General features: G+C 38.4%; 2 protein-coding genes across 6 annotated transcripts in view; both read right to left on the reverse strand.

Moving 5' to 3' along the window:
• The window catches only part of tgfbr1a (transforming growth factor, beta receptor 1 a), a 48,432-nt gene extending 35,078 nt beyond the window's left edge, over positions 1–13,354 (reverse strand). The window contains exon 1 of the mRNA XM_079611997.1: positions 13,211–13,354. Within this exon, the coding sequence (XP_079468123.1) occupies positions 13,211–13,301 (91 nt within the window). The 5' untranslated portion in view covers positions 13,302–13,354. The remainder of the gene's footprint in view (positions 1–13,210) is intronic.
• Positions 13,355–14,995: 1,641 nt separating this feature from the next.
• col15a1b (collagen, type XV, alpha 1b) overlaps positions 14,996–20,682 on the reverse strand; it is a 44,058-nt gene continuing 38,371 nt past the window's right edge. For all 5 annotated transcript variants that reach the window (XM_079612343.1, XM_079612344.1, XM_079612342.1 and 2 more), the window contains 12 exons: positions 20,414–20,438; positions 20,215–20,289; positions 18,601–18,626; positions 18,284–18,382; positions 17,972–18,107; positions 17,717–17,781; positions 17,487–17,615; positions 17,283–17,384; positions 16,802–16,867; positions 16,513–16,710; positions 16,272–16,387; positions 14,996–16,123 (listed from right to left, as the gene is read on the reverse strand). In XM_079612343.1, coding sequence (XP_079468469.1) covers positions 15,907–16,123; positions 16,272–16,387; positions 16,513–16,710; positions 16,802–16,867; positions 17,283–17,384; positions 17,487–17,615; positions 17,717–17,781; positions 17,972–18,107; positions 18,284–18,382; positions 18,601–18,626; positions 20,215–20,289; positions 20,414–20,438 — 1,254 coding nt within the window. In that variant the 3' untranslated portion in view covers positions 14,996–15,906. The remainder of the gene's footprint in view (positions 16,124–16,271; positions 16,388–16,512; positions 16,711–16,801; positions 16,868–17,282; positions 17,385–17,486; positions 17,616–17,716; positions 17,782–17,971; positions 18,108–18,283; positions 18,383–18,600; positions 18,627–20,214; positions 20,290–20,413; positions 20,439–20,682) is intronic.

A 20,682-nucleotide genomic window follows, 5' to 3' on the forward strand; every position in this document is an offset into this window, starting at 1 on the left:
AGAGGCTTACGTGTCCCGCTCCGCTGTTTTTCGACAGACGGAGCAGCTCTTTGTTTCGTTCAGCGGGCGCTCCAAGGGGCGAGCCGCAACGAAACAGAGTCTGTCTCGATGGGTAGTGGACGCCATTGCGCTAGCCTACGCATCTAGAGGCTTGGAATGCCCTTTGGGCATCAGAGCACATTCCACGAGAGGCATGGCCTCTTCATGGGCTTGGTATAGCGGAATCTCGTTACAAGATATCTGTATGGCGGCAGGCTGGGCCTCCCCGTCTACATTTATTAGGTTCTATAACCTAGAGGTTCCTGCGTTGCAGGCTAAACTGCTCTCGGTCTAGAAGACTATGTATAAGTGTTCCTGCCCCGCGCTGCGGCCCAGGTCACTTCAATGTTAATATGTATAAGTGTTCCTGCCCCGCGCTGCGGCCCAGGTCACTTCAATGTTTAATATGTATAAGTGTTCCTGCCCCGCGCTGCGGCCCAGGTCACTTCAATGTTAATATGTATAAGTGTTCCTGCCCCGCGCTGCGGCCCAGGTCACTTCAATGTTTAATATGTATAAGTGTTCCTGCCCCGCGCTGCGGCCCAGGTCACTTCAATGTTTAAGCATCACTCACTGACAATGTGTCCCATGAGCATGCTATTACCCCTCATATATATCTATATTTACATATATATGCTATTATGCCTTAAGAGGCACTACTATAAGGGATGATGCTATTTTAGCCGCTCTCCCTATACTTCTTGGGGTAGGCACTTGTATACCAGGGCGCGCGCGCCCTTAGGTGTCTGTGTCGGTCCAAGAGCACGCACGGCGGTTTACATAGGGTTCCCGTAGCGTTCTTTCGACGCAGTACGAGAGAACTCTACGTAAGAGAACGTACTCGGTTACTAACGTAACCTCGGTTCTCTCTAGGAGAGGGAACGAGTACTGCGTCTCATGGCCGTGCGTGCCCACGCTGCGTCGCTTCATTGACGAAAATCGGCGTGTTAGACAGCTATGCTCGTATTTATAGGCCTAGGCCACGCCTGTTTGGGCGGGAGGTGACGCAGAAGGGCGCGAAGCGTCCTCATTGGTCAGCGTCTCTGGCCTCGCATAGGCTGTGCTTTTCTGGCAGAGCAGCCAATGGGTGAGCTGTATTGCTCCGCCTAGGTTGTATGCTTCAGAAAAGCGTTTTACAATATTACAAAATTAAGGATTAATTTTAGGCTTCAATCTCGACAAAGAAATATCTTTCCCGTAGCGTTCTTTCGACGCAGTACTCGTTCCCTCTCCTAGAGAGAACCGAGGTTACGTTAGTAACCGAGTACGTTTTTCGATCGCGTCTCTTGTGAAGCTGATCTTCTGTTTGCGTTCACTAACTTTACATGGACCGACCGTCACTCGCAGTAACGCGTTTATGCAGGCTACAAATGCACACTTCACAAAATATCACAGCTGGATTCGATTAAAGAAATGTGAAATGAAATGTTTATTAGATATTCAGAGATTGGTTTAAATGATGTAACGTTAGATGCACATTTGCTGAATGTTGACGGTAAATGAGAAAGTATTTTAGCCTGATTGTTTGCCTTTTCTGTTACAAATAAAATAAAAGCAAACGCTTTACTTTTTGCATAGCATGTACTTACTTTGTTTACAAGTTCTGTCTCACAAAGAATTAGATATGACTGACAGATCGTAAACTAATGAAGATGGAGAATGTGACTGAGTGATCACTGTGTGATCAGGCGCTGTCGTTCTCAGGGCCGCCCGTCAAAATAAAAGTCCCACTTCAAACACATCAGCCAATCAGAAAAACGTATCCGCCGATGCCAATATTTTAAAAATGCCAAATATCGACCACTAATTTTGTTTTGTCATTTGTATCATTTAATGTTTGTAAATGTCTTTATAGTTTCCAATAAAAAATTATCAAATAAAATGTAAATTTTATATATTTTATTTTAAGTTAAATGTTAATTTTATTTTCAAGTAACAAATATGGATTTTTTTTGTAACTGAATTTTTGAAATTTGTGAAAATCCTTTGTGTATTGGACACCAGACTCGCACACAAGAATTTCAAAAGTACCGTATGTACCATTTTACCTTTTTCAAAATAAAACTTTAAATCACCTCCTTTTGAACAGTTTTGTTGGCCCGACTGGAGAAAAACCCTGTCATGTTGCCAACTTCTACATTAATTGATTATAGGTGAGAGATTTTACATCACACAATGTTCCAGTTAAGTGATTCCCTGAGAAGAGAAAAGGAGCAGAAAAGTCGAACAAAGTCTCCTCTGCACCCACTGGGGTCATTATGTATGCAATATATGCTGCGGGCTGTCACAGTCACTCCTCTGAATGTAAGTGATTGAGATATTCTAACCAATTTCAAAAGGTTTAATCAAAAGCTGCCATTAATAATTGCCATAATACACTATGGAGGCCTCCAAAGTTTTCTGCATTAGTTAATGGATGGGAATAGGTAGGCACCTTTATACATCACATTATGTATTATTGATTCAATTTTAAATAAAACACACCTGAAGAACAAAACGGATAGTGATTTTTCTTCTTCAGTAAAACAACCTATAGGTAACTAAAGGTTTGTTTTAGGTTTATATTGTTGATCTGTTTTCTGATGGAAAGCACATGACACAATTGTTTTTTTGTCCATCCCCATACTTACAATGCAACAACGGAAAAAAAAAGAATCAATTACTTCTGTCGCTTAGCAACTGTAGTTGCAGCACATGCTAAACCTATTGCATTCAGTTAAAAATCCTATTAATCACTCTAATAATACAGTTACCTTACCTCACCACTACAGCAATGCTTATAAAACATGGTCAAATATTAATGCAGGTATGTAATGTATTAACATGTTTGTTTGTTTGTTTGTTTTAAAAAAGGGCAAATTGTAATATCTTATGCATGCCCTATACTTTTTCACTCTTGCTTTTAAATTGTCTTTATTCAAAGTGTTTTTTTCATTTAACATTGACTGATGATGTTTGTTCAAATGTACTAAAAGACTAAACAAGATAAAAAGCTCATGTTATGGCTGGGCATTTTCTCTCTCAGCGATATGATTGAAAATGCATCAGGCTAGAAAAAAGAAGAAGTGGGCGTGTCCAGACAGCCATGCCAATGTAATGAGTAATAACTGAGTGTGCTGGGCATTTCATTTAGTACTAAACAATTAAAGCAGGTTTCCATCCTGGGTGACTGGAAAGGAAGGATCACATTCTTTTAATAGCACAGGAAATGTATAAGATGGTAGACGAAACAAAACACAGACTGAATCAGACTGTCACGGGTTATAAACTTGGACTTACAAACATACACCCATTTCACTGGTACTGTGCATTGCTGGCAAAATTAACATCTGTGCACACATCAGGAAGGTGTTATGGAGTTTTTGTTTTGTTCAGTCTAAAGTTTGTTACGGCTGTTACTACTGCTCTTGTTATAGTTTTCCTTAAAGTTTGTCATTATTTTTCTAAAAGAACAGAATGCCAGAACACACAATAAATCATATGATAATTGCCTTTATTTTTCTACAAATCTTATTGCAGTTAAACTTCCTGGTTCATAGTCTGTACAACCAAACCAATAATCCAGGTTAAACTGTTTTTTAAAGCAACAGCCACATCACTTCCTGTGGAAGCTACCTTTTTGGTGTGATGTCAGAGGGGGGAGAATTTAGAAACAGTTGTTTTTGCCATTTCATTTGTTGTTAAACTCTTTCTCTGTTAATGGTTGTTGTATTAGCTTTTTGGAAGGTTTAAGTGTTGTGTTGGGTGTTTATATTATTTAATATGATCGTTACAAACTGTTTAGTTTGCTCCTGTGGTTGGTATGCCCTGTAGATGGGGCTTCAGCCTATAAATAGGCTTGCTGGCTGAAAGGGTGTTCTGGGTGTGGATTCAGAGAAACCTCATATTGAGCATTGTTGCGAACTTGGGCCATTTGGTTTAGCCAAAATTAGCACATTGTTGCTGTTTTGGTTTGGTAAAGGTTTTATTTATTTATTTTCTCCTCCACTGTAAATATTTAAATATAAAACATTTATTTTTTATTTTTGCATAACTTTTTGTACAGCACGTCATTTCCCTTTTCCACTCCAACTGGTTGGCCTCACTAGTCACTACACAGACCGTCTCCACATAACTGGACCATGAAGGAACCTCACCTGACAAACACTTATTCATAGGGGTGTGCCAAAAAAATCGATTCACAGAAGAATCTAGATTCTCATTGGCAACGATTCAGAATCGATCTGAAATGTCCAAGAATCGATTTAATAAATAAATAAAATCAGCTGGCTGTTCGCCTCCATTTTTGTAACGGGACGTGAGCGGCAAATCACTAAAACAAAAAGGAAGCAAATGGATGAGAGGGAGATCTTTCGTTCCTACCATTTGCATGTGTTTTAAGTCCTGTCAGTTTAACAGGGCGCGCTTGACAGGGCATAAGAACGAGCAGAGAGAGAGAGCCGGCCGCGCGCGCGCACTCACCCGAGCGCTGTCTGCTCTCTCTCTCTCCCTCGCGCATATGAATCAAAATCAATTAATACGATGGTGTCGGAAAAAAACTCTCCAGTGATGAAATGGTTTCTGTGTTGACAAATCTTGTGCGATATCCTAAACTGCCGAATGCATTGCTTGTTTTTTCTGTTTACATTTCATTGTGAATGCTGCTACGTCAGAGCGGCCAAAGCGTCAACAAGATTCCCCGTACTTTTTGACAAGCGTCCTTGACAGGGCGGCTATAGCTTTTTTGCAGCTCAAGTCGGCGGCGGTGTGAACGTACAGTCAGCCGCCAGCTGCAGACCAACGCACACTGCAGTGCTTAACTCCCTGCCAACTCCGAGAGGGCAAAAAAAAAAAAAAAAAAAAAAAAAAAAAAAAAAAGACTCGGTCTATCGCTGCTTCATCGCCAGGTAGCTTAGGGGTAGGACTATTATTCATTTTGAAAGAAGCACTTTATTTTCATAACTTGTTATTCTTTAAGTTACTGTGTCTGACTGAGAAATATAGATGTTTTTTTGTCTTCACCGGTTGTGTTCTACATGATATTTGTGGTAAACTGCATCTATTTTCAACCATTTTGTATTATGAAGAAGCACTTTTGTTTTGTTCCAACTTATTTTATAGCTAGATACTAATGAGTAGCAATTGAGAACATGTTTTTGATAAAAGGCACTTCCCTGAGAATTGAACTTAATAAATGTGAAAAAGACACTTTAAAGTCTCCGTTTGTCATTCTGTATAGCAAAGCAGATGAGAGTAGATCATGATCAGAAACCCGATTAGAAATCATTATGGATAAAATCGAATCGAATCGTTTTGAATCGAAAATCTTTTTGAATCGAAAATCGATTTTGAATCGAATCGTGGCCTCAAGAATCGGAATCGAATCGAATCGTGAGATGGTAAAAGATTCCCACCCCTACTTATTCACATACACTACTGTCTGGGATTAATAAAAAAACAAAAAAAAAAAACTTTTACTCAGAAGGGATGTGTTAATTGATTAAAAGTGAAAGTAAAGACATCTATAATGTTACAAAAGATTTCTATTTCAAATAAACTCTGATCAAAGAATCCTGAAAAAACTGCCAGTTTCCCAAAAATAGCACAGTTGTTTTCAACATTGATAATAATAAGAAATTATTCTTATTTAGCAAAAAAATAAAAAACAGCTGTAGGAATACACTACATTTTAATGTATATATATATATAAAAAAAGAAAACAGTTATTTTAAATTGTAGTTGTCAGCGAAACAGAGGATCCAAGTGCAAAGGCAAGTTCTTGCAATAGTTCTTTAATGAAGAAACAAAGGCAGTATGTCGAGCAATGACACAAAACTTGTAATAACTCAAAGATGACTTTGCAGAGATTAGCAAAACGGAAGACTTCTGTCCAGGTTATAGATAGCAGAGCTGGTAACACAGGTGGCAGAAACACAGTAGAAGCCACAAAGCCGCAGAAAGTAGACTGAAGCAGACCACCAGCAGCAGGATGGCAGGGCAGATGAAGCACACAAGACGAGCACAACTTCTCTAGACTAGACAGGATAATAAAAGGTACCGTAAATCCTTATGCTGATATCATAACACACAGACATGACTCACGTACACACGAAATGTACACATGAAATAATCCGACAAAGAACAAGGGGAACAAACGCTAGACGTAGAGAGAAAGTAATGAGACTAAAGTGAGTGTAACATGTGTAACAGAAGCAGCGCGAACGCTAATTACAACAATGAACAGGTGGGAAAATAGACAGGGCCAAAGCGAGAAAAATAGAGGCTACGTTTACACGTGGACGGCTTTTTTCATAAATAACATCCTGCACACCTGTCAGTTTTCAGAAAAGTGTTCGTTACACAAATCCGTGTATATGCCGTCTAGACGAGTATGCCAAACCTGTAGGTGGCAGTGTAACGAGAAGCTCAAGCCCACGTTAGCAAATCAGAATCCCGAAAATAGTCACATACTGTGACGTCGGATGCCTAAAACCCAGTTTTTCTCAGTTTACATGCAAACAAAGTTTTCCAAAATCTCCACTCTGGCCGGAGTTTTTAGAAAGAATCGTTTTCAGAGAATTCTCCGTTTGCGTGTAAACGAAGGGCACAAACGAAGGGAAATGTCTCCGTTTTTCAAAATAACCATGTACGTGTAAACGGGGCCAGAGAGAAAGAGAGAGAGAGACAGAACAAACCCAGCTCATGACAATAGTATTTCACCATATTACTGTTTTACTGCATTTTTTATCAAATAAATGCAGTCTTCTTGGTGAACAAAAACACTCGTTTCATAAACATTTACATATCTTCTTACTGACCTCAAACTGTTAAACTATAGTGTTTGGGAGTGTTTAATTGCTTTGACGCATGGTCTGGGCTTTCTGAACTGTAATAAGTGAGGTATTATTATACTGCTGAAAAACATCTTAAACCAGTGATGCTTTCCTGGTTTTATTTGATCTCCTGGCCTGAACAGGCTACTCTATTGCCAGGCTATAGAAGAGTTTCAGACACTTTTCAGCTGGTCAGGCTAGTTTCAGCATGTCTTTTTTTCAGCAGTAAAGTAAAGTTTTTATTATTCAAACTACCGACTCAGACATATGTTCTGCTAATATTGTGAAAGATATACTAAAAATACTTCAAGTGGCGGAAAAGACACTAAATTGTGTTATGTTGTATCAGAGAACACATACTTAGTCATACGCACATTCAGCTTGTCTGGAGGAAGGAGTTAGACCTCCTAAGCTGCCAAGTTTGGAGAACATTACGGGGCCAAATCAGTCGCCTGCTGTGAGTCACACTCAGAAAGACAGCAGCACAACGCCAGCCACCAACTTAATCCAGATTACTACAACAAACCGACACTCAATCCTTAACCATATGGCCAAAACAAACAATGACGAGCGAAGTAAACAAAACACTACTTAAGTTAGAAGTCTAGAATTGACCATACCCCAATTCTGGCCCACCAACGACTATCTTTTCAATCAGTGTAACCTCAGTCTGAGAAGGTATATTTGCTCACTGAATGGAAGAACAATCATTTGCTGTTAATATGTTGACTGAAAGGCTTTCTGAGAATTCAATTTCAGTTTAGTATGGTAAACTGCATGGTACGAGTCAATAACCTGCTCCGTAAACATTCATATTGACCCTCCGCTGCTATTTCTACATGAGAGAATATGCTCAGGCATGCACGAATCTCTCTGTAAAGTAAACCACAGACCACCTCCGCTCTCTATGGATTTTTTCTTAGCAAAGGTTCATATCAGTCCATCAGTGACAGTGTCCATGGAGGTTACTCAATCACTGGATTTTTTGTTAACTGGGGTGTGTTTTTGGCTGAAGAATTTCTACCCTAGAGGGAGTGTCTTAAAATGTTTTTTTTTTTAAAGGAAATCATGGTCATATTTTACAGAGTAAGGAGTCGACTCAGAAAATATCAGTATGTGCTACTGACCCACATTTTTTGTGAGGCTTTCAGAGCAAACATCTTCAGCCCAATAATAACCTGTTATAACATTATAACTGTACTATTGGTGTTTTCCACTCTGCTAGTAACATCACAAACTGCATTGCCATGATCAATAGATGATTACACAAATTATAAGACATTTTTATTTTAAAATCACATATGTTAGCACACACTGATAGACTACATTTGGTCAATACCAGATGAATACCCAGTTCACATATGAGTATGGATGGGCATTTTCGTCAATTTTTAATTTCGAGTACTGATAGATCTAAAAAATGAGTACTCGGTATCAGTCATGACGATAATGAAAATATTTTTTAATTGAGACACTGTTATGAAAATTATTGCTGACAAATACAAATATGACATGAAATGTCTATCAAAATATGAAAATATGACTAGAAAAATATTTGATTTTCAATCATGCAATGTTTTCAAAAAGGAAACATTTAAATGTAATAGCTGCATGAAGTGAAGCTGAAGAGTGAATGAACAGGTCAAATTAATATATGACACATATGAGATTAATCAGATGTCTTATGGACAACATAAACATACCATTACAACTTGTATCTGCACAAAAGGATGCAAATACAAGTGAACTTGAACAAAGTTAGGCCAACATGCTAGCCAGAAAGTCCCGTTGTGGATTCGCTCTTCCCGTAACAATGCGCTGAAATACAATTCGCCTTTGGCTAAGCCACGCCCTAGAATGTAGATTGACCAATCACAGCGCAGCCAAGAACGAGCTCCCACAGAGGGTCCGACACTTTTTCACAGCGCTCCATTGACTTCAATGCAGGCGGCTCATATTTTTGGTCTCGGCAGGCTATTACGTCGTCGTTTTATTAAAAATATGGTTAAACGTTGTGCCTGGGGCATTTGTAACACAGATACGCGTTTCCCAGAGAGGTTGGAGGGGGGTGTCCGTTTTTTCCCCTTCCCAAAACCGAAGTTAAATACTGACAAGTGTCGTCTTTGGATTAAACTGTGTGGACGTCCTCAGTCAGCGAAACCCCTCAAGGATCAACAAGCTCACTTTTGCTCTAAGATACATTTAGCTTTTAACCTTACTGTGAAGTTATACTAGTTAGACAGTTTTATGCTGGTTTAGGTTATGATTTCGGTTCTCTGCCCTAATTGTTGATACGCTAGCACACGCTGCTAATAAATACAACGTTATACTCGCATAGTCCGTTTGCTTTGTAATTAATAACGATTATAGAAGTGAATAGAGACCTACCCAGCTTTACATGAACAGTGTTTCTGTTCACAGCCTCCGTCTCGATTAGGATATGCGGTGGCCCATTTTTTGACTGTGAGCGTTATGCTTTTCCCTCTATTTGGATGCCTTGTTGTTGCTTGCGTTTCTCCGGTATGTCTTGAATATAGCCTTCGAATGCACACTGAGCCCCTTCTGCCTACTTCTATCGGACACTTTATTTGCTGCTTTATAAAAGTTTGATAGTTGATAGTTTGCTATGCAGTGATGTTAGCCAATCAATGAGCCGCCCCTTAAAAGTGGTTCATTCCTGACAGAGGAATGAATGGTTGAAAATAATTGTTTTTATCAGACTGTATAATGAAACTGCCACTGCCACATCTGGTAGTCAAACGGACCATTTGTGAATGGCGGCCTGGATTCATCTGATGTCTGTGTACTGTTCTGTCCCACACAGGTGTGCTATTGGTGGAATGGAAAAATGGGTAACAAAGGGGGAGTGTCCCACTGAACCCTGATTGCAATGTTAACCCCTGTGAAGTCAAATATAAAGGAAATAGTATGTTGTGCACAATTCATTTTAAAAAAATCCAAAAGCTTAAAAGTCTAAAAAGACTTTTAATACTAAAAAGTTTTAAATACTGCAAGAAATAATTTACAATAAAATTAAAACAATCTGCTAGTGGTGTGAGAATAATAGATCTAATCAAGATACATTCCCTGAAAACAAGTCTTAATATATTATACAATTTTACCTCCTTTTTAAAGGATATTCAGATAATTTACAGGAAAAATATATAAAAAATATATTTACTTTTTTTTTACTTTTTTTAGTACCATTATCATGTGTCTGGATGGCAATATGCATATGAAAAATGCAGATGAGATTATGCATAATAAAGACGTGAAAGAGGTGTTGTAAGCTCCATGTACGGTCATTTCTAGGATTTCAGAGTAAAAAATAAAGCTTGTGCATGTACGCATAATTTCCAGCTGGGATTTATAAAGTATACTGTTTGTGTGCAAGTTATGGCATACCGGTATGTATATTTTATACATCTGAAAACATTTGTAAGTATATGCAAAATCTGCCACTTGTGCATACGCAAACTTTTAGAATGAAATCTATGCAAAGTTTTATACATGCGGCCCACTGGGTGATTTGATCTGGCCAGCCAAAAGACATTACAGTTTACACATGCTGTTTTGAGTCTCAGATGCATCTTCTTTGACCACTTGTGATTGGATTTCGTTAAGGGGAATTCTTGACTTATTACAGTGTATATCTGAATGCTTAGCACATGAAAATAGAAAAAAAAAAAACTCACTGTTGCTCTCAAATATAATTGAGATACAACAGAACAGCAATGTAGTCCCATGTGTTTTTAGACTACCTTCTAATGTAGTTTGAGGAATCAAACCCCATCCTTGTAGCGCCGTTAGAATGCAATCTTACAGAGGAAGTAAACCTTTCAAAACTAGTTCTCTCACAAAGACAAATCTTTAGAGATGCATGATGTGGTACAGCATGTACTTTATGCTTTACTATTACACAACACAAAAACAAGTAGACAAAAACTTAAGTATATTTTCATTTGTATTGTACAGATTAGAAGTCGGCCGATTGATTGGTTTTGCCGATTAATCGGCACAGATAACCGATTGCTGGAACTGGTAACCCTGGATATAGTAAGAGCAGTGTAAAACGTGAATAAAGATAACCCAGGATTGACGTTTACCCGGGGTTTAGAATTACCCAGGTTAACTAATTTAAGTGTGAAAAAAAGCCCTTGAGTATTTTGTTGTTATTTAGTATCCATTTAAAAAACTATCAGTTGGTTAATCGGTTATTGGCCACTGCGGTCCAACCTTATCATTATCAGTAAAAACCGATATCGGTCAACCTCTAAAACGGATGTAAAACTCACAAAGGGGAGGCCAAAATATGTGCATTTGACATTTTATAAGCACAAAAATGGACCAATATTAAAAGTTTGGCTGATACGATATTTTCATGTTGCAGTCAATAACTAAAAAATGGCCGATATTAAAAATGAGCCTATACTATTTTGTGGAAATTGGTGTTATATAAAACACTAGACTAAATACTACAATCAACACAACATAATGTACAGTGCTACGGAAAAATAGATATTTTTTCTGAGATTTGCTATTATTGAATTATGAGTGTTTTTAAAGATGAACTTAAATCCTGAGCATTTACATCCCTATTATTATGTTTAAAATTAATTATTTATAGATCAAGCTCAAATTTCGCCATATATCAGGCCAGGTGATGCTACCACGTAAGAAGATGCATTTCTTCTCTTTTGACTTTCAATCTGTTTTTGCGAATCTGCACAAGAACAAAAAAATCTGCATACCGGTAAATGGAAGCAGGTAAAAGATTCAGACAAAAGACAAACACTACCTGTATTTAAAACCAAAGTTCACACAACTCCGCAAACACAAACTGAAACTATTTTCGTTCTGATATTTCAGGGACAGACTGTATTATTAACAATAGCCTACATCTTTGTGTCAGAGGAAGCTCAGTGATGGGAGACGAAGGGAGGGCTGGAGTAAATATAGGATGTTTCCTCTCTGCCTATCACAGTACCGGTATGTGAATCAAGGACATCTCAGTTACATGCATCATGCATCACACAGGTAACAAGAACGAATGAACCTTTATGCGTTTTGGGAAGTTTTACATTGTAAATGCACACAATTATTCTCAACGTCTATTAATAAGAAAACAATCAAAACACCTAGAAAACCATGTTTGACATTATTAATGTTTTCATCATTGCTTGTATACCCATCTCCCTTTTTCCTCCCTTCTTCTTCTGTTAGGTTAATCCCTATCTTATCATATCCCATTCCCTTGTTAATATTGGATGTAGAAATAAAATATGTTTTATACGCTGAATTTGCTTTAGATAAAAACTCCTTCATGCTTTGAATGAATGAAAAACAACAGGTTGAAGTAAAATGCATTTGTTTGCGTGAAGGAATGCAGCTGCATTTAATCGGACAGTCTGAATACAAACTAGCCTCGCCATGTTATAATCTCGTAATAAAAACCACACAAAAACAATTGAATGGCATCTGTTATACAAAAGCATTCGTGAAAGGTTTAAAACGTAAGTTAAGTGTCATTTGTATCCTCGGGTGTATTGTTGTGGGACACGAGAAAACAAACTGTTGCATCCATTGACGTTCAGTCATATTCAATTTACTTAACGTTAAATAAAAATAATGGATGGAAAATATCAGCTGGTATTCTGTGCGCCATCTGTTAAGAATAGCCTATGATATTCGTAACGTACAGAAATAGTCCGATCTGTTATTACAACTCACGTAAACGTGAAAAACAGGGTTTCTGTCAGTCCACAATCTCCACCACATAACTTAGATGCCTAGACAGAAGCCTTCAATATCACTCGTGCGGAAATATCGGTCTAGGATATGTCCTGAAACCAAGAAAGAGTCTGGCATTTTACGATAGAGTTTTTAAATGTCGTCAAATGAAAGAAAGAAAAAATCACCACAAAACACTTGCGGAACAGGCGTGAAATAGAAACAGTCTGAAAGTAAACTGCTGTTCGCTCATGAAAGCAAATCTCGTCAACAGTTTCAGATGACTGAACATTTGATCTAGAGGTTGTTATAAATTAACAGGAGCTTTGAAGTATGGTAAATAAATACTGGGTCGCGATATCCAAACCTCGCGCGGTGCTCCGATTGCATGCGCGAGTCACTCCCATATCCCCGTCCGAAAAACGCACACTTTCGCAAACTGATGTGGATGTGACCGTTGTCACGGCACAGAAAAAACAATAAACATTCATGCCAGCGCGGCTTACTTAGACCTGCGCCATATTTGAACACCCCTAGGTAGTATTGTGAAAAAAGGAAACGCGCGCGGATAAAACTTGAGAAATGTACACGAGGGGAAACTAAGAAGTGTTACAGCACCACGCACTTACCTCGCGCCTCTTGGGTCACCGAGAATACAAGTAAAGCCAGCAGCAATGAGTGGCAAAGTAACGTTCCCGCGTCCATCGTGGTATAGATCATTCTTTAAGACTGGCCAGTTTTTCCTCACACATTCAAGTTGTCGAGTCTGCTTCGAGAAAGGGAGCGCTCTGATTGGTCAGCACGGAGAAATATGCTCCACCCACATTGGTCTCTCGTTACCCTGACTCAGTTTAGCCGGGGAGTTCAGCTGTACCTCAAAACTACTGCGAATCTGTCCTGTGAATGTTGGTACAAAAATTATCTGATCATCCCACATGCAGCTTTCATGATCAGGGATTCAAAATACCTAAGTCAATCTAAACGTAATCAGTACTCATTGTCATTTCTCTCTCTCTCTCTCTCTCTCTCTCTCTCTCTCTCTCTCTCTCTCTCTCTCTCTCTCTCTCTCTCTCTCTCTCTCTCTCTCTCTCTCTCTCTCTCTCTCTCTCTCTCTCTCTCTCTCTCTCTCTCTCTCTCTCTCTCTCTCTTTAACATAAAAATAAGATATCATCACACACTTAAAAAACATATTTTAGCAGCCTAAGATGGTTTGCAGGCCTTAGCTGGTTTATACTGGTCTCCCATTATATTCTAATGTATTAATAGTCTACTACATAATATATTCATAATTAACATTATTTCTATATAGGCTATATAATAAATGTAGTTATTATGTAATAAAATCCATATTACATTTACATCATTAACACCATAACATGCAAATGTATTTGCATTTACGATGCCTCATACAGCATTAAACAGTTTAAACACTGAAAATGCACCTTTTGTGATACATGCTGCTTCGGATGCATCTTTGGTGGAGCAGTGTGAAGACATAAGAAAGAGAAAGATTTGTAATCATTATTGTGAACGAGATAAGGCTGTATAAATGACATAACTATATGTCCAGAGAATGAACAAGCCAGGGCAGATAGACAGCCTGAAGGCAGAGATTGATGAACAGCTATTATCTGTGGTTAGTGCTCTATAGCAAACTCCTCTTTCCTGTTGGTATTTGAACCATTTGAATCAGGCTGACAGAGCGTTTCTATTTGTCTGACTGCTCAGTAAACTAGTCTTTGTTGCGGACATACAAAACAGGCAATGGCATGATGGAATGCAAGAATGAGGCCAATGATTATTATTAAGACTAAGCTAAAACATTTTAGAGAAATCTTGGCATCAGCAAGGTTCAGCTTTGCAAAGAGTTATGTGTGCCAAACTTGGCGCAAAATCATATTAAAGTCATATTATACACATACAGTAGGCTATCGAATCAAACTACCGGTATGTGCTTTTTTGATGATCATTTCCTGCTTTATGTGTCTCCACTCTGCCCCCTTGTGACCTGATATACACTACTGTTCAAAAGTTTGGGGTCAGAAATAATTTTCTAAAAATAAATTAATACTTTTATTCAGCAAGGATGCATTAATTGATCAAACGTGGCAGTAGAGAAAATAAATATTTCTGTAAAATAAATTCTGTTCTTCTGAACTTTTTATTCACCAAAGAATCCTGAAGAAATGCACGTTTCCACTTATAAAATGTTCAGCATATTAGAATGATTCGATGTGACACGAAAGACAGGAGTAATGATTCTGAAAATGTCAGACCCCAAACATCTGAATGGGAGTGTACATAGTCACATTTGCCCTTGACGAGACAGCAGGTACATCAAATCTTTATTTTTCTCAAACAATGTCTGTGTACTGTTTCTAAACTGCCACAACTTAGAGAAACAGCAGACATACTTATAAAACAAAACATTTATTCACTGAGCACCATTGAAATATGAAAAAAAGAAAGGGGGAGGGCTCTCTCTATGATTGTTTCATACTCATATCTGACTTCTAGAAGATAAACTTTGTATTTTACTTTCTAGTTTGTCTTTCTAAATATGTCATAGAAAGATGAAACACCGTGAAGACTTATAATGTGGCTGTGGCCACTGTCAACTTTTGAAATTAATGCCTATTTAAGTATGTACTTGGCACTGGGTTTTAGTTTTATGTGCTTTTACATTATAAATTAGACATATTGCCATTAAATACTAGTTTAGATGCAAGTTCACAGAAAGTAGCTTCATGGGTGTGAAAAAAAAACCCTCTAAACAAAAAAAAATAAACCAAAGAAATTATTATTACAGTGCATTTAAACAACTTCCAAAACTCTGTGGGTTAATTATATCCAAATACTGATATCTAAATATTGGTATTTAATCTGATTAAAAGAAAGGATCTTGTGTGTATCTATGCTTATGGTTTTAAATTTGTAGTTAATATAATACACACGCACAAAACTCTGTATTAGTCATTGTAAGGGAGGGACTAAGACCATCTGAGAATATACAGTAATGCAGTGAATTCAAACAATGGATCTACACTTGCTCGATGTCTGGCTGAGGTATTCTTTGGTATTCTAATAGTTGAATAAAATGTTGTGGGTCGTCGATTGAACAATATCAGTGGGTGATTTATACATATTTACATCATGCTCAGAGAAGTACTGAAACATGATTGCAGTGCCATTTTCCCTGGCTTGTCACCTCTCACAGGAACTCTCACCCTAAAAATAACAAAGAGTAGATTGGATATTTCCCCTAGCAGTCCAGCTACAGCTGCTCCCTACATCTGCATTACTTTACTTTAAGATGGTCAGCTTTCTAGTTCCTTCCAGGGTCCTGGATGTAACTGTTCTCAATGCAAAGCACAATGAAGTGGTTTGAGCAGCTACGCGGGTGCTGCCCGAGCAATCTGCCGGTCTGCAGAAGAGATGCCTGTCCGGTCACAGCCATGTCACCCGTCCGCCATGCCTCACAGTAGTTAGTTGTCGTTCGGATGCCCACCGTACTCGAGCCGTGCCACACCAGTTTCTGAGGCCTTGAGTCATATTAACATATACAATTTATTAATGTATGTTTGTTCATAATATACAAAATCATTTAGATTGTATTTTTATTAGCATTATTCAAACTGTTAGAATTCAGTTTATATGTCTAAAAAAATTCAAAAGGAAAAAGCTGTTTACCAAGCCTGATCTGTCATGACATTTCGTCCATCGAAGGAGTAAATCGGAGTAAGTGGATCAAAAACAGCCCCGTTGCCGGAGAACATGCCCACCCAGCTGCCGAATAGCACTTCTCCCTAGAGAGGATGCACAAGAAGCTTAATTTAGACCGGCTAAACTTAGGCAAACTACATATACTGAGAACACATTGATCAAAAAATCTTGATCGCAATCTGTCGTGCAAATACACTACTTTACATACTTTGAGGTTCACCACTGGCAAGTTGACGCGGTCCCCTTTCTTGACGATGGTGGAGAGGTCTTGTAGGTGAGAGGAGAGGAAAGCTCTGTAAGTGGATGTCAGGCCCCTGGCACGGGCTTGCTGGTAACACTGATAATCTGCCCCTCGGATTCCGTGCATGTCTCCTGAAAATGGGGCATTGAGTGCCACCAGGTGCAACTGAGAAGTTCAAAGGTCAGAGGTCATGTCAAAGGGCACACCATTTCACATCAATCTTTAAAACATGCAACAAGGTTTAAGCAATCCTTACCGCGGGCATCGAGTGTGCAGTGTGTGGAGGAAGAACATTGTAGCCTGGCAGGAAGCTCTTTAACTCCTGCAATTAACATTAGATGTTCACATCAGACACTAAGGTACAGTATATACCATTATTACTGAAATGAACATTTGATTGCAGAATATTTTTTAAAAATCACTAAAACTTAAACTAAAATTTAAATAACTGAAAATATACAAATAAGAGCTAATTAAAAATATGAATAAATACTATAGTACTATAGTATATAGATACTGAAATAACACTGATATCAAAGTGAATATCCATTTTTCAAAATACATTATAATATTGTGATGCCTAAATTCACGTGTAACATTTAAAATCATTGATTGTAATTTTTCTTTATTTAGAAAAAACAGCATATCATTTTTTTCAGAAAAAATATCAGTTTATTAGAATCGCACACAATTTTAATATCTGTGCATCCCAAGACTACTGCATATGTATGGCGCACCTGGCTGTGAAGTCTGGGTACACTGCGGATGCTGGGTCTGCTCAGGCCTTGTGACAAATCAGATGAGGAACTGTCTTGGGGAACTGGGATAAGCTCTCCTAGCTAAAAACATAGTTACACATCAGAAAACATTAGAATACGAAGACAAGACATTGTGCTCTATTTACATTTGTTTTGAAGGAAAATGTGAAAATAAGTCAATACCTCAACTTTCTTCCAGCCCCCTTGTACCCTGATGTACAGTTCACTCTTGTCTATAGCATATCCCAGTGTCCCTTCTGCAGCTTGACTGGCCTCTCTTATCATGGTCTGAATGTTTTTGTATGTGCTCACCTGGGAAGGCAAAGTAAGCGGTCACAATAAAAAAACCAAGGCACATTTAATCTTTTATGAGCTTGCTCCCCTACAACTTAGTTATGTGCCATCTGACTTACAGGGTTTCCATGGCCTGAAGCGCCGGGCGGCCCTGGAGGACCTGGAGGTCCAGGGAGATTCGCAGCTAAGACAGTAAATAAAGCAGAAGTTTGATGCCTGAGTAAGTTGTTGATAAAAAGTTCTTTGCCTCGATAAAGTCACTCAAAATAACTTTGGAGAGAAATCTGTTTAAGAATGCGCTCAAGATAACCGTCTAGAAAGTTTGGAAAAGTTCACTATTTGAAGTCATGATAAAGTATTGGTTGTCACCTGACCTGAGCCATATGCCGATGGGGTACCTGGTGGCCCAGGTGGTCCTGGTGGCCCTTGTGGTCCTGAACTTCCATAACCAGGCAGTCCTGGGGCACCAGCGTCCCCAGGAGGGCCAACAATAGAGTCCCCTTTAGGTCCCTGAAATGCAAAAACGTCATATTAGGTATACAAGTCATATACGAGTCATATTAGGGCTTAATCTTTATCTTATTAAAAAAAGGACAGACTTAGTTCATGTTTTTGTTTCAATTAGAGACCTAGTTGAATCGTGAGATTTATTTTTAAGTATAATTGATTAGTTATTGTAGACTTACCACAAGACCTGCTCTTCCAGGGATCCCTGGAGGGCCAGGCAAACCTGGATCCCCTTTATCTCCCTTTTGCCCTTTGTAGCCATTATCACCTTTAGCACCCTTAGAGAGACATACTCAAAATCATACAAAATCATACATACATACTCAAAAACAAAAGCGATGGCAATCGGCTAATGAACAAGCACTTAAAAAATAAACGTTTTCCATACTATTTGAATTTGAATTTCCCATTTTAAATATTTAGTGTGCTTCTATATACAAATGCAAAAAAAAACATATTTTTCATAGGATATGTGAGATATTGAACAAGTACTTACCACATAATCATCAGGAAACATAGGCACTGTGAAGAAAGAAAACATAACGATCAATTCAACAGATTGACAGTGACAGTAGTCAAAAAGTGTTGATGTCTAGTCATTGGACTGTCTGCCAATCAATGTGTGCTATACAGAGTATGTGAGCAGAGCGGTGAGCGCCTTTCTGAAGACTGCACTCCGCTCACTCTGTACGCTCAGGGCCACTCGCTCAACCCAGAATGCCCTGTGTGATATGCTGGTTCGAGAATCTGTGAAATAATCAATAGGTCTAAGCAGGTTATGGAGTTCAAAAATATTGGTTTAATGAAGTTGTGAACCTTATACATAAATGCAGAGTAAACATCCAAGTTAAGATCGAAGAAAGAGAAGAAATTGATAGGGAGAGTGGAGAAACTGAGTTAGCAAATATTTATTTTTCGTTCTTTGCTTAGGGGTAAAAAGAAGTTTGAAATACCTTTGCACTGGTACCATTAGTGAACTGCTAAGAGTTTAGATGAACATGTACATTTTTGCTGTGTGCTTTTCACTCAATAACAAAACAAACAACAGAAATGACAGCGGTGAGAAAACAGCAGTAAAGAAAGCATCTGATCATGTGAATGTCGATGTGGATTATTTTTGCACAATCTCTGCAGTTCGGCACTCCAGTCAAATCACGTTACGTATAGGTCTGTCAAGACCACTATTGTCAAATACGATTGACAATTAGCATACAGTTTGGATTGGCGGTATGGTTCTGTTCTGGGCAAGAACTCCCTGCGCCTCCATGCAGCCTAGCATGGATAAGAGCAGGGAGAGCAGCAATACCCCCCCTTAGGGTAAACAGAACAGAACCAACATGAATGTATTGCAGATATCATTAATTAATTTTAATGTACAACAAGATTTAGGGGTACCGGCCTGACTGACGAGAGGAGGAGCTGGGGATGGAGAAGGGAATTGCCTCCTGAGAAACGCGATAGCTGCTGATAATACTGAATGACATTATATATGTATACAGCGATAGACGTCATATTCCTATAGGTAGACGTGGATCAGCTGAGAGTCAGCTGATGCGAGCTTGACTAACGTGACCTGCCAGAACTGACGCTACACTTGATTTGTACCACTTTATGCAATATATTGCTTTAAAGCTGCAAATATCATAACTGCTATCTATAGGCCTACTATCTGCTGTGATTGAGACATTTATTCAAGAAATTCATTACAAACAGATAAATGTAATCTCTGACAGGGATTTGAGCTCAACCGTGCCACACAAGTCCTGAAAAGTGAAGCCAAAGCATTTTGATTGCCTCCTGGTGGCTGGCTGTAGTAAAGGGCTTAAACCCCGCCTTCTACATGTAATCACATGGGATGTGAGTCAAACAAAAAAATCCAATTACATATCAAAGAGGGTTTCTGTCATTTTAGGTAGTTCTCATCACGCAGATGTATGTTCAAGTGTTCGGTTTCCCAATAAGTTTAGTTTAGTTTTTGGCTTGGCTTCATATTACTACAGTGGAAGAATGCAGAGACACGCTGTCCATCTTTTTTTACAGTGTATGTTTTTGTTTTTTACAGGTAAGTGTGAGGAAGCTAATGGTTAATGGTTATTTTCCAAAATTATACCTGGAACACCTGGCAATCCTGGATTTCCCACATCACTCTTTTCCCCTTTGTCTCCAAATGACACTCTTTCATAGCCTGTTTCAATGCAAAAAAGGAGATATTTAACCTTTTAACCTCAAAAGTTCTTTATTCATTATTCATTAACTATTAAAAACAAATTGTTGCAAAGGCTTCTACATATAAGATCTGCTACAAATACCTTGTTGTGAATTGTTGTTGTTGACCTAAAAGACAAATGTTTTTTGTATAAAATTAGACAATTTTGAAAAGAATAGAAATGATTATGAAAATATTGTCTGATATGAAACAATTAAATGAATATGAATCCATGCCAGCTAATGTCAGCATATTCAGGAGTGAACAGTTTTGTTAGTGTGACATTTTAAAATGTACACAGCACACCAGATCCTACAATACCATGAATTCACTGCTGAGCCCAACAAATGTTAGAGCTCATGCAACATGCTT

This window comes from Phoxinus phoxinus, assembly GCF_949152265.1.
Source record: "Phoxinus phoxinus genome assembly, chromosome: 5".
NCBI classification, from domain to species: Eukaryota; Metazoa; Chordata; class Actinopteri; order Cypriniformes; family Leuciscidae; genus Phoxinus; species Phoxinus phoxinus.